Below are 12,261 nucleotides of genomic sequence, written 5' to 3' on the forward strand. Positions count from 1 at the left end.
TTTCTGTGCTTGTTGTTTGAGGCTTCCCATTTTCTAGCATGTTCCTGCATGTGATGTTGGCACGTGCTGTTTCTGTTTTGTTGACAGCTGGCTTCTGTAGGAAATGCCTTGCTGTTAAACAGCAGAGGAGAGCCAGAGCATCTTTACAAGTGGCAGGAACTTGAAGAGCACTGTATTTCCAAAGTTTACCTTTGTGTTGTGTGGAGTCACGTAGCTGTTACCCTGGCACACATGGTCCTGCACAGCTGACGTTTTCTGTCGGCAAAAGTAGCACAGCCTTCATGACCTCAAGGGGCTGCTGCATCGCAGATCGATCTTCATCCATGACCTGGATGAGGAAATTTAGTGCACCCTCACTGAGTTTGCAGACACTACCAAACTGGGGAGGAGTGTGTGGACAGGAAGGCCTTTTGAGAGGGTCCTGGATGGGCTGGAGTGATGGGCCGAGGCCAGGTGTGAGGTTCAACAGGGCCAAGTGCTGAGTCCTGCAGTGGAGCCACAACACCACCCCAGCAGTGCTACAGGCTTGGGGAGGAGTGACGGGAAAGCTGCCAGATAGAGGGACCTGGGAGTGTTGGTTGACAGCAGCTGAAAGTGGGCCAGCAGTGTGCCCAGGTGGCCTGTATCAGAAATGAGGTGGCGGTGGCCAGCAGGAGCAGGGAAGGAATTGTTCTCTGTACTACCGCATCATGCCGTAAAATTACACGTCTCAGACATTTCTAACTAGATGTTAGTACAGCACTTACACGTGGAATGTAACTGTTAGGATTAAAAGATCTTTTAACTGTTAGATCTACTGTGACCTTTTGCTAGCCATTTGAATTTTGCAATTATCTTTAAAGGCAGATAGTTCCAGTGCTATAATGTACCACTATACAAAGACAGACTGCTTTTCAGGAGCACGGGATGAATGTGTGTTTCCTTTGGATGCTAAATAGGTCACCTATTGTAACTAAGAACAAGTAGTTGTTTTATTGCGTGATCTGATGGTGGTTTGGGTTTTTTTTTTTTTTTAAAGACTGAGGTATTACATACTACTCCCTTATTTTTGCCTATTTTAGTGTCTTTGGTGTAGATACTCTGGAGAGATGTTGATATTACCATACACAATCCAGAATTGAATTACAGATTTTTTTCTTAGAAGAACTAGACTGGTGTCTAGTGTAGCTGGAACTTTGTCTTCAGTCATCATGTCAGTCATAAAGCTCTTCCCATAGGAGCTGAAATGTAATTTCTTACTGCTAAGCCTAGCCCAAAAAAAACCCCTAATGTGTCTTTGGGACTATTAAATTCCCCAGAAATCAAAACCCCCCTCAAGCAAGTTGGGAGGAGAAACAGCATGAATTTTAATGGTTCTTTTGGAAAACAACCTCCCTCTAATGGAAAATGGTCACTGTAAATGTTGAAAATGGTATTTATTCATGGTCTCCAAATCATGGCAGCAGTTCTACTTTCCAGTGTGAAGAGAGGCAGTGACATATTTATCAAGCTAGGTCCCAAAGGGATTACTAAACCATTTCTCTAATCTTACCTGCTCTGCTCAGCCCATAGAACTTCATCCAGTTGCTTTTATGTTGAGTGAAAATTAAGTCTAAACTAGTTGAACTGGGGCAAGTCTGCCTGATATGAAGACACCTGTTTATTTCAGTGCGTTCCAACTGTTTCCATCCAACTGCCGTGCACTGACTCAAATGTGTCTTTGGGTGGGGTTTTCTATCTCTCTTTGCTAGATTTAAACACTTCTTAATAGTTAGATTTTTTTGTTGCTGCTGTTTTCAAAGATGTCTGCACCATAATAAAGCTATTTGAAAAACAAACATCAGTTCATCTCTCAAATATTTTTTTCTCTGTATTACCCATTTTTTCAACATCACTTTAAGATATGTATGCCAGAATAAAGAATTGCAGAAGAGAACATCAAACAAGAAGCCAACATGTCCCTCTTCGTCAGCCTTTAAATCATTGCCAAATCTTCCATTCTGTTGATAACATGCACTCATATTTTATCTTGAATTTGGCCCCTTGAAATTACATTTTGCACAAAGATTATAGCACAGTGCTGCGTTCGTTTCGTGTTAGAGCTATTTTATGTAATAAAACCTCAAAATATTTATTTGGCTGAAGTTAGAGAGTAAACAGTTCCTTCAGTATGCTCACAGTTCATCTGTGTGTTGATCCAAAAAGCTCTGCTTCAATTAGTATTCATTAATTTATATGAAAATGGAGCAAAATTTGAAAACAGATTGAGAATCTCTACTACAGGGTGTTTTGTTAATTTAGTCATCTGGCCATTTGTGAGATTTGGATGTGAATCCTTGCTTGGGTGCAGAAGCAGTGTTGAACTTGGGTTTCCCTTATCCTTGTAAAGGCAGTAGCCCAAGTCATAAGGAACACAGCTTTCCGGGGGAACTCTTGAAAAGCTGCTCTCTCCCTCTGTTGGCACCTGATTTAAATACCCTTTAAGGTTTTCAGGGTGAGCCTAGAACTCCTTGATTAATTTTGGATAGTCTGTGGAAATTACCTGTAGTGCACTTCACTCAGCCAGCACATGGGATTCTAAGAGAAGAGGCTGGATAGACCATGCCATTGGCTGTCCCAGCGGTACCTAGTGGTGTTTCTCCTTTGACTGTGTTTTCTAGTTTCTTAGCTCTTCTGTTTTCTTGGCTGGTGGAGAGTTAACTGCTTGTAGTTTTTCCTTTCATGCAACCATATGCATGTTCTGGATGTGTTCTCTTTTCACCCAAAACTTTATGAGGATGGATTTTGAGTATCTTCTACATCTGCCCAGTATTTCTTACAGCTTCTCTGAATCAAAGCTACTGTTTATACACAATAATTTCAACCATGCTATTGTATGCCCAGAAATCCCAGATACGTCCTTTACCACGTCTGCTGTGTCTCTGGCTAATGCTTCTGTGAAACTTGGAATAGATAGGCAGTGATGGGAGGTAGCACACAGTCGAGTTCCATGCACGTTCTACTGTGGGGCCTCTGCAATTCAGTCTTCATCTAGGAGCAGAACAACGTATACCCATGTTTGAAAGCATTGGCTGCCACCATTACAGCTATATTTACTAGTAATATATACATCAAACTGGCTGCAGGTACACATGAGAGAATTTGGATACAAAATTACATACACAACAGCCAGAATGTCACCACTTTCTTTAGGGGGATCATGGATGAGGACTGGAAGCTGTGGCATGAACACTGAAAAATGACACAGCTCAGATCTGACAGCAGTTACTGGTGGAAGACACATATCCTAGCCAGCTAGTTTAACACAGAAACCATAGTCTTATGTATGCAAATGTTATCCTACACAAGTGCTGGTGTTCAAATTCCAGCTCAGCTGTTCCTACAGCAGATACATTACTTCAGTTAAGAAAATCAGCATCTATGGTTCTGTTATTTAAGCAACCCAAGTCTATTTGGTTTTGTTATTTATTTGCTTCTCTTGCATGGCAAAAATTATTAATAGGGCTGCCACTAATACTATTTTGGAAAAGAAAACAAAACAAAAAAGGATTTTACGGCAGCCAGCAAAGAGGACTACCTGAATCCTCATGTTCAAATTCCTTTCAAATTCTAAAGCCAGCGTGGGTGCAGAGGAGATGATTTACCCAGAGATAAATGGAGCAAGACCCGTTTCCAAAAGTAGGGCATTGTCATAAGAGAAACTTGCCACTAGATGTTGCTGTCCGTACAATGAGGGGAAAAGCTGAACCACAAAAGATATAAGCCAAAAAACTGTTTATGTGGACTTCAACAAAGGAAATCTTACAAATGGAAAACTTATCTTTTAACTGATTGAGTGAGTTCTTGTTAGCAAAATGGAACACTTACTGCCTTTGCATACCTAAGTGGTGTCTAGGTGCTACACAGACGCACGAGATCTTGCTGAGTAAATTCACCTGAAATCTTATTAGATCAAAAACATGGAATAGAAGAACACAAGTGCTTATTACTCCCATCAGGCATGTGTACATTCTACAGGTTTGGGTGAACTAAGGCACTGGTTTAGGGGTATTTTTTTTAAAAATCTCTCGGAGGGTAGCAGAAGTGAGTGTTATTAAGGTAAAGGACATAATAGTTACCAGAGGTAGAATGCACAGAACTGGGCGCAGGACAAGCAAAGCACAGTTATTACAGCTAGTTGCACATATTGGGTTGTATTTTTTTATTTGTTTTATGAGTACATTTAGCACATGACACCTTGTCAACATCTGGGCACAAAGATTCTTCTAGCAAATGTGTCCACGGATTCTGTCAATATCCAGGAATAACTGGTGTTATCTGGACACTGTAGAAAGAAGCCAAAGGAAGATGAGCCAAGACCCTACCAGAGAAGTTTTAAGGCTAATAAAAAGTGTTGGAACCATGCGTTTCACTACCTAAATTCTCCATAACAGAGGGGAATCCACAAAGAGGCGAACTTATGCAACAGGTACACTAGGCCATGTCTCTACTTCAACAGCAAAGCGTAATAGTAAACATTAAAGCACTTGGCAAATCATACAAGGCTAACAGTATCTGACTGTTCAGTACAGGAGAATGAACCTCGCAAACTCTGGAGAACCAATCAGTGCTTGGCAGAGTGAGGCCTGGGTGGAATCCATCAAAATTCAGTTCAGGATTTTGATTTCGGTCAGGTACAAAGAAAAGAAGGATTAGTTAATTTCCACTTTACAAAAATGTTTCCAACCTTAGCTCAGCTCGTATTCTCCCCTGCTTTGGGCTCTACTTGCCTCTGAAAGTGGAGCGGCATCATCACCCGTGGCACTTGATCAGCAGAAATCATCAAGACTGGTCTCTGCTTTTTAAGGTGACATATTCTGAAAGAGACTCAACCTCAGGGACTGCAGACAACTGCAGGTGAAATTCTTCTTACTGGGATTCTTTTCATAGTGAAGTGGATCAAAAATTGGCTGAATGACAGAGCCCAGAGGGTGGTGATCAATGGCACAGAATCGATTTGGAGGCCTGTGGCCAGTGGAGTTCCACAGGGATCAGTTCTGGGGCCAGTCTTGTTCAACATCTTCATCAACAACCTGGATAAGGGGACAGAGTGTACCCTCAGCAAGTACCCTGAGGCCACCAAACTGGGAGGACTGGCTGATTCCCCAGAAGGCTGTGCTGCCATTCAGCGGGATCTCGACCAGCTTGAGAGTTGGGCAGAGAGGAACCTCCTGAGGTTCAACAAGGACAAGTGCAGAGTCCTGCATCTGGGAAGGAACAACCCCATGCACCAGTACAGGCTGGGGGTCGAACTGCTGAAAAGTAGCTCTGCAGAGAGAGACCTGGGAGTCCTGGTTGATGATAAACTAACCATGACCCAGCAACGTGCCCTCATGGCCAAGAATGCCAATATAAGAGTGTGGACAGCAGGTCAAGGGAAGTTCTCCTCCCCTTCTACTCTGTTCTGGTAAAACCACATCTGGAGTACTGTATCCAGTTTTGGGCTTCCCAGATCAAGAGACCTGTTTGTGGTGCAGGCATTTTTCAAGACTCTAATGAAATCTAGGACATAAAGATAACTGACGTGATACCTTCCTAATTCTTCAAGAAATCAATACATAGTTTTGCAGCTATGAACTTCAGGTATACATTTTTAAATTTTGGATGGTAAGAACTTACTGCTAAGAAGTGCTCCAAACTCTGTGAAATGCTTTTTCGAAAGCCTTCATGTTACTAAAAATATGCACAGATATTCATACTTATACTGTTCTCTAGAAGTGAGTACTTTAGAGGAAATAATTGTAACTCACAGTTCAGAGGAAAGAGCAATCTTTTTCCTTTGTGCTGGAATGCTAAGCGATGGAAACACAGATATCCAGATAATCTCATTAAGCCACCATCACAGCAAATTGGGGGGGGGGGGGGGGGGGCAGGGGGTGGAAGATACTGAAAAACTGCTGAAATTCATGGAGTTGCAACAAGAACTGATATTGATTACTTCACTCTATTAAAGTCTAATTAACTATCTCAACATTTACTATTCTGAAAATTTGACTGAAGGAATATTTTTTTTTAATAACCAAAACCAACCAACTACAAACCTTCTGGCAGACCAGATGGGGGTTAAATTCTAACCTGATCATGCTGACACAAATAAGCGATTATGTAGGTAGTAATTGCATTCCAAAAAGAAGCATATTTTTGGCTTAGTTGAACAAATAAAATTAATTCTTCTTGCTGATTCTTGTAAGTAAGGGCAGGTATGAGTCAGTTCTGTTAAAAAGAAGTCCCCAGCAGCAATGGTCTGCAATATGTCTTCCCATATTAGCAAAGATGAGCAAATTTTCAAAACTATTTGGAACTGGAAATTTTCTTTCTGGTAAGCTGCAAGATTTCAGATAATGTATGTAGCCAAAATCCATCTTCAAATCTAAGAATCTTCAATAGAGTTGCTAAATAAAATTACAAAATACGCTGCAACTAACTTGATTTTAAAATAAAATGGGTTTTGGTACACAAGCATTATGTATAAAATAGTCTCTAAGCCATTAAGGAATAGATGTAAATGGGAAATCAGATGCTTATCTCCTGCTTAAGTCATTAGAAAGCAGGTTTTTAAACAGGACTGTATCTCTCCATGATCCCAGATACTGATGTTACTCTGTATTTGTTTCTCAATGTAAGCTTAGTGTATTTGTACTCAGGTGGATTTTTGTTTAGCGGTATCTTAGACAAATTTCAGGGACACATTGAGAAAGATGCTGCTGCTGCTGCTCCATTACTTCATTGTTTATGGCGTTCAGCACTTGAGAGTGGTAGCAGGGCTGGAGAACTGTCAGTTTTCTTATTCATTTAATGCTCCCCACTAACACCATTGTGTCTCAGTAACTGTGGAAATAAGTTCCAGGCACTGGAGAGGAATTTGGTGGAGTGTTATCAGCAGGAAGGAAGCAAGAGGGAAACAGCTTGAGAGACTGGGAACAACCTGGGTGTCCAGCCAAATGAATGTATGGTTATAAGATATCCAGGAGGCAGAGTGATCGCTGGGAGAGGATGTCTAGAGTTTGCATGAGAGTGTCAGGACACTGACAAAACAGTGTCCCACTCTGTGCAGCCATCCATTAGACAAGTGCCTAGGGTTGTCTCTGCCAGAAGAAATCTTAAGTATCATACAGCATGCAATGCCCTGTCCAAATATATCCTGAATTTTGTTTACCAATGATAAATTAAGGTAGAACGTAATGGGTGTGGAGATGTCTTCCATGCAAAAGAAAAGTATTTAGTTTTATCTACACACAAATTCCACTTTTCTCCCAATTCTTAAAAAAAAAAAAAAACAAAACAGAGAAGGAGTAGCAGCAATGGAAGGCTGAGGGACTGGAGAAAACAACCGCAGTATATTCTTCCAGACTTACTTCGTATTTAATTTCTCTTGTCTGTAATTACAATTTGTAAGATACATTGTCCAAGGTAGTGTCACACGGATGAGATGCTAACATTTGGAGTAGGGCGATGACACTTCACAGACCTGCAATGAGAAGTTTTGCCTGTAGTGAAGAAACTCGAACTCGTTCCTTACTAAAGAAAAATCCTATTATGTTGTACTGCAGTTTCTGCTTCCAAGACAGAAAGAGGAACAGCTGGTCTCCAAGAAATGTCTCTGAAACCATGCTTGTAAATTTTGCACAACAGCAGCTAAGAAATTGAATCTTCCCAAGGTCTAACAACTGAGAATGATATTCAAAGTTGTTCCAGGCTCTTTTCTTCTACTTTACTGTTCCACAGTTCTTGTCCACTACATGAGAATACCAAAACTACCATATCAGCCATAAGTTATTCCAAAGCCATTCTGTATTCAGGATTGTATTCTATTCATATTAAAAGTGGAATTTCGTCTGTAAATTCAGCCCTTGGTGCAGTACCAAGCAACATCTGTGATGCTTTGGGAAAATGTGCATAACTGAACCTCAGATACAGTGATGCAGGTTTACAGGGAACAACATCAACCTTTCCCACCTGCCTAATGCTAAAGTCAGGACAAACTATTTCAGATCTTACTTTATTTAAAGTCATCTGAGGCCAATTCTAAGTTATACTGGGAACAAAGGCCCCTGGGACTAGCCAGCACAGTGTGTGACAATATGCTGGATAGAGGCAGGAGAAGCTGATGTAGAACTGCTTAGGAATCAGGCAGCTGAGAAGGGTTGATTGATTGCTTTTATGCATTTCAATGTGTCACAAATGAAGATCACAGAGCAGGGATAAACATTTAACAGATCTTAGAACTCTTGTTATCTGGTTCAGGGTTTTTTTTCCTCTCATGTAAGTCTCGCTTAAATCTGAAAATGGGCTATGGATGCAATCATCAAACATGTTACTGAAAGTGTTACTGAAGGCAGTGTACTTCCATAGCACATGAATGGAAGGCCGTACTTCATACATCTTACATGGAAAAAGGCTTTTCAGGTTATTATACAGAATGAGACAAACGATATGCTTTTGTTATTAATTCCAAATGGCTGGCAAAAGAATTGGCACCAATGGAATTTAAAAGACTGCACTGTATTCCAATCCACCAATAACATGCAATCCAAGTTAAAAATTTGCAACAAATCAAAATGTCTGAAAACCCAGGAACTGAAACCCAATGCATTTCACACTTGCAGCTCTGGTGTGGCATACGTTGCACTCTGTATGCAAGCGACATGTTGAACACATAAAGTAAAATCTGTAATTCTATCTCAACTGCTCAGGGCTTGTAGTCTGTTTTATACTACAAATAAAATGTGACTGGGAATGAATCCAAGACAACTTGTATGGAAGTTACTTCTAATCTGGATTTCACTGATTGCACTACCATGCATTTGCTACTTGCCCAAAGAACAGCAGTTGTCAGAGGAGGCTTGCATGAAGAGTGCAGGTCAAGGACCAAACCTGTGAACAACTACTGGTACAATGAAAAATACTACAACGGTAACTCCCACAGGGTATGGCAAAGCTTCCTTTGGAAGCAGTGAAACATGGAAAAGCCAGATGTTCTCATGCAATAGCATTAGGCACCTTGAACTCTAGAACTGTATGTGCTTACTCAGATGTAGGCTGCAAGTGCCCTCTTTGTCTACAGTCCTGACCCTGTTTGTTCCTTGAAGCATGAGGTACACAAAATATTCTCAGAAAGGTATTATTCAGTCCTGGGATTAAGATATCCTGTGTGTGCTGTGAAGCACGAGGGTGGACCACGCATCAGGCTGTGTTGAAGAAGGTGGTCCCTAGGCAAAGTAGTCTCAGCCCATGCACTGACTGCCACAAGCTTAAACCACATCCTGCATATCCTGTACATATCCTATCAGGCAGTGCAAATTTTCTACAGATGGATCCAAACCCAGCATCATAACTTAGTATCAAGGAACCATAGGCTTGTGCATTTGTGTGCAGTCTTACTAAGGCCATAACCACAGCAAAACAGAGGTAGGAGACAAGCGGCTTCAGAAGGTCAAGGCAATTGCAAAGCAGTTCAGGTCTTGGTGGTGCTTCAGAGTTGCCACAACTGCAGTCAATTCTTAGGTCATCCTCTTCAACAGGCAAGTTCTTGCGAGAGAAAAAGCCATGAAGATTCGTCTTTCCACATGGCATTGCTGACCAGTTGGGAAGGATTCATTTTTTTCATTTCAACCCCTGGGAAAGCCTGTAGTAGCTTTACACCAGCTATCACCTGTCATTCAGCTCAGAGGTCTGAAGGGACTACATCAAACAGAAAAAAAGAGATTAAATTAAAACAATTGTAGCAGAGTTATGCTAGATCACACCACCAACCACACACAATCATAGAATGGTAGGGTTGGAAGGGACCACATGATGGAGTGGCCACTGTAAAAAGCTTTCACACACTTGAGAAAGACTCCAGGACATCAGTGACCTTCTCTCAGCTATGAGGGGTGTCAGCACATGTCTCTCAGTGCAAAGTGTCATTGCAAAATAAGTAATACAGTAAGGCAGCCATTTAAGCAAAATATGGAAAGGTGAGACTTAAATAAAGTGAACCAAAGGAGAAGATAATAGTTGTGGCAGTTATGTATCTGATCTTTTTAATTTCATAGAGGATGAGAGAGTAAAAAGATGATTTAATTTTCTCTTACCTTTCAACTGAATCAGCAGTTGTGTTCTGCTCAGGTGCTAGTTTTGCATAACTCAGGGGCAGATTTAGACCCACAACCGGGCCTACAATACTGAGCCACAATATAATATAATTTGTGTGTCTAGGGAAAAAAAGACACCACAAATGAGTACCATGAACATATTATCTCTACCTTTTCTGAACTTCAGACACTCTTGGCAGTCACAAAATAACTTCAGATGGGGCTATTCCTCCACTTTATCTATAGCAAATGCATTTAGACTTTCAGGTCTTAGATGGCAATGCAGAATTTTACTCTGTTTGGACCAAGTAAGTTGTTTTGACTATTTCCACTTCCCATCTGACTTACTTTTAGCTGCATTGCATAAAATCTTGCAAGCCTCTGTAGGGTTTCTCACCTGTTGTGTTTCTGTGAGCTGCTCAGTATAGAAGACATGAATTGATTTGTCTGGCAAGGGTGCAGAACAAAAAACGGCTGCCCAAGTAAGGGATGCTCCTAAGAGGGAATATAACTTGGTTTATTATGCAAGAAGAAAACAGAAAAGTCACCATATGTATTTGGACAAGACAAAGCAGGGTCCAATTGATCCTTGATGTTACTTTTCTCATTTCAGAACCTAACTCACACTGCTCTTCTACTAATGGTCACTGATGAATTAATACTTGAGATCATATTCTCCAACCTTAAAAGGGAAATAAGATCATCAACCAGGCTATGTCACTGTTTTAGTTAAAGTGTAATGGTTTGCAAAAGTTATTCAAGTTACTGTATCAGCATTACCTGAAGGAAAGTAGTTAGAGCTACTGTGTAAACAAGTATCTGATCAAATGTAACGCATAAAACAAATCCATACCATGAAAAAGCTATTTAACAATCTTGATCCCTTATCCTTCTATCTTCTCAAACTGGTGCTGGGAAATAAACAGGGTTTAATTTGGAGCCTGTGACAGGAATAAGAAGGAAGAGCTCTCAAGGCAGCTTTAGCTTCCACTAGGTGGCATAACCTCATTTTAGGCTATTGTACAGAAAAAGGTCCTGAAACAGCTGCTCTTCGAGAAGCCCAGTCAAAACTGTCCTGAGGAAAAAACAAAAAAGCAAATCGTCTAGTGAGAGCTAAGTTTGCAGTCAGACATACTCCCTGCAACAGGATAAGACTCCATCTGTTCCTTTCCACCTTCACACTGCACACGGTGCTGCCGAAAACTCAATCCAACACAACACTCCATAAAGCTTTCACTTTCATCTCCAGCGGGCACTTGAACAGAATACGTGTTCTGACTTAATCAAACTCACACTCGTTGCAGAGCCATAAGAGTGATCTCATCAGCTCTGACATGGGTGACACCACGAGATTAGCATATCTGCTTGTCTCATGGACCATGCCCTAGGGAAGTGATTTTCCCTTAATGCTGCTGAGGTCACTGCTAGTACTTCTGCACCAAAATATCCAAATCCTACCTCATCCTCATGCACAGTAAGGGGCATAAGAGCACAGCAGGGAACTGCTTGAAAGGGACTTCAGACAAGAAAGATGTCAAATATAGGATGCCATGATAGCCTGTTAAAAGCTGAGCAGAGACTGTGCTTAGATGTCACTAAGCCCAAGGCTCTGCTGGCACTGAGAAGCGCACAGAGCTAGGCAGAAGCAGGCATGGACCATGGCAGAGAAAGCAGCAGCATCAACACCTCTGCAGAGTGCTCCCCATTCAGCCACACAAGCTTGGTCCCCTGCAATCTGCTACTCTCCAGAGTCACAGCAGAGACTGACTATGATTAGTATGATGGGCTTTTTATCCTTAGATGTGCTGCTTTTGATGGCTCAGTTTCTTGGTAACAAAAAAAAGAGGAATACTACATTTCTGCTTTGACACAGATTTCTCTTGTTCACCACTGTAGCCAGACTCCCCTAGTTCTGCAGTGGCATTTTATCTTAGCATACAGTAAATTGCCTAAAGAACAAAAATGTTCACAAAGTCTTCCAGATGCACAATAAAAACTCCACACAATAAAAACTCTTTCTCCTACCCCTTGCATAGAAACAAAAAACAAATCCTAGCTTGTCACGTCCTGCAAACAGGACATGTTCAAAACTATTAAATGTTAAACAGGATCTCTCACAGCTGAAGGACGTGTAGTTCTTCTGCTGAAAATGCACTCATGAGGATCA

The 12,261-nt window shown here is 41.2% G+C and overlaps 1 protein-coding gene across 1 annotated transcript in view; it reads right to left on the reverse strand.

The window, feature by feature from the left end:
- Window positions 1-7,374: 7,374 nt before the first annotated feature.
- The window catches only part of ATG10 (autophagy related 10), a 90,643-nt gene continuing 85,756 nt past the window's right edge, over window positions 7,375-12,261 (reverse strand). Inside the window, exons 7-9 of the mRNA XM_062018335.1 lie at window positions 10,492-10,589; window positions 10,095-10,214; window positions 7,375-9,699 (exon numbers count right to left, since the gene is read on the reverse strand). Coding sequence (XP_061874319.1) covers window positions 9,678-9,699; window positions 10,095-10,214; window positions 10,492-10,589 — 240 coding nt within the window. The 3' untranslated portion in view covers window positions 7,375-9,677. The remainder of the gene's footprint in view (window positions 9,700-10,094; window positions 10,215-10,491; window positions 10,590-12,261) is intronic.

This window comes from Colius striatus, chromosome Z (assembly GCF_028858725.1).
Source record: "Colius striatus isolate bColStr4 chromosome Z, bColStr4.1.hap1, whole genome shotgun sequence".
NCBI classification, from domain to species: domain Eukaryota; kingdom Metazoa; phylum Chordata; class Aves; order Coliiformes; family Coliidae; genus Colius; species Colius striatus.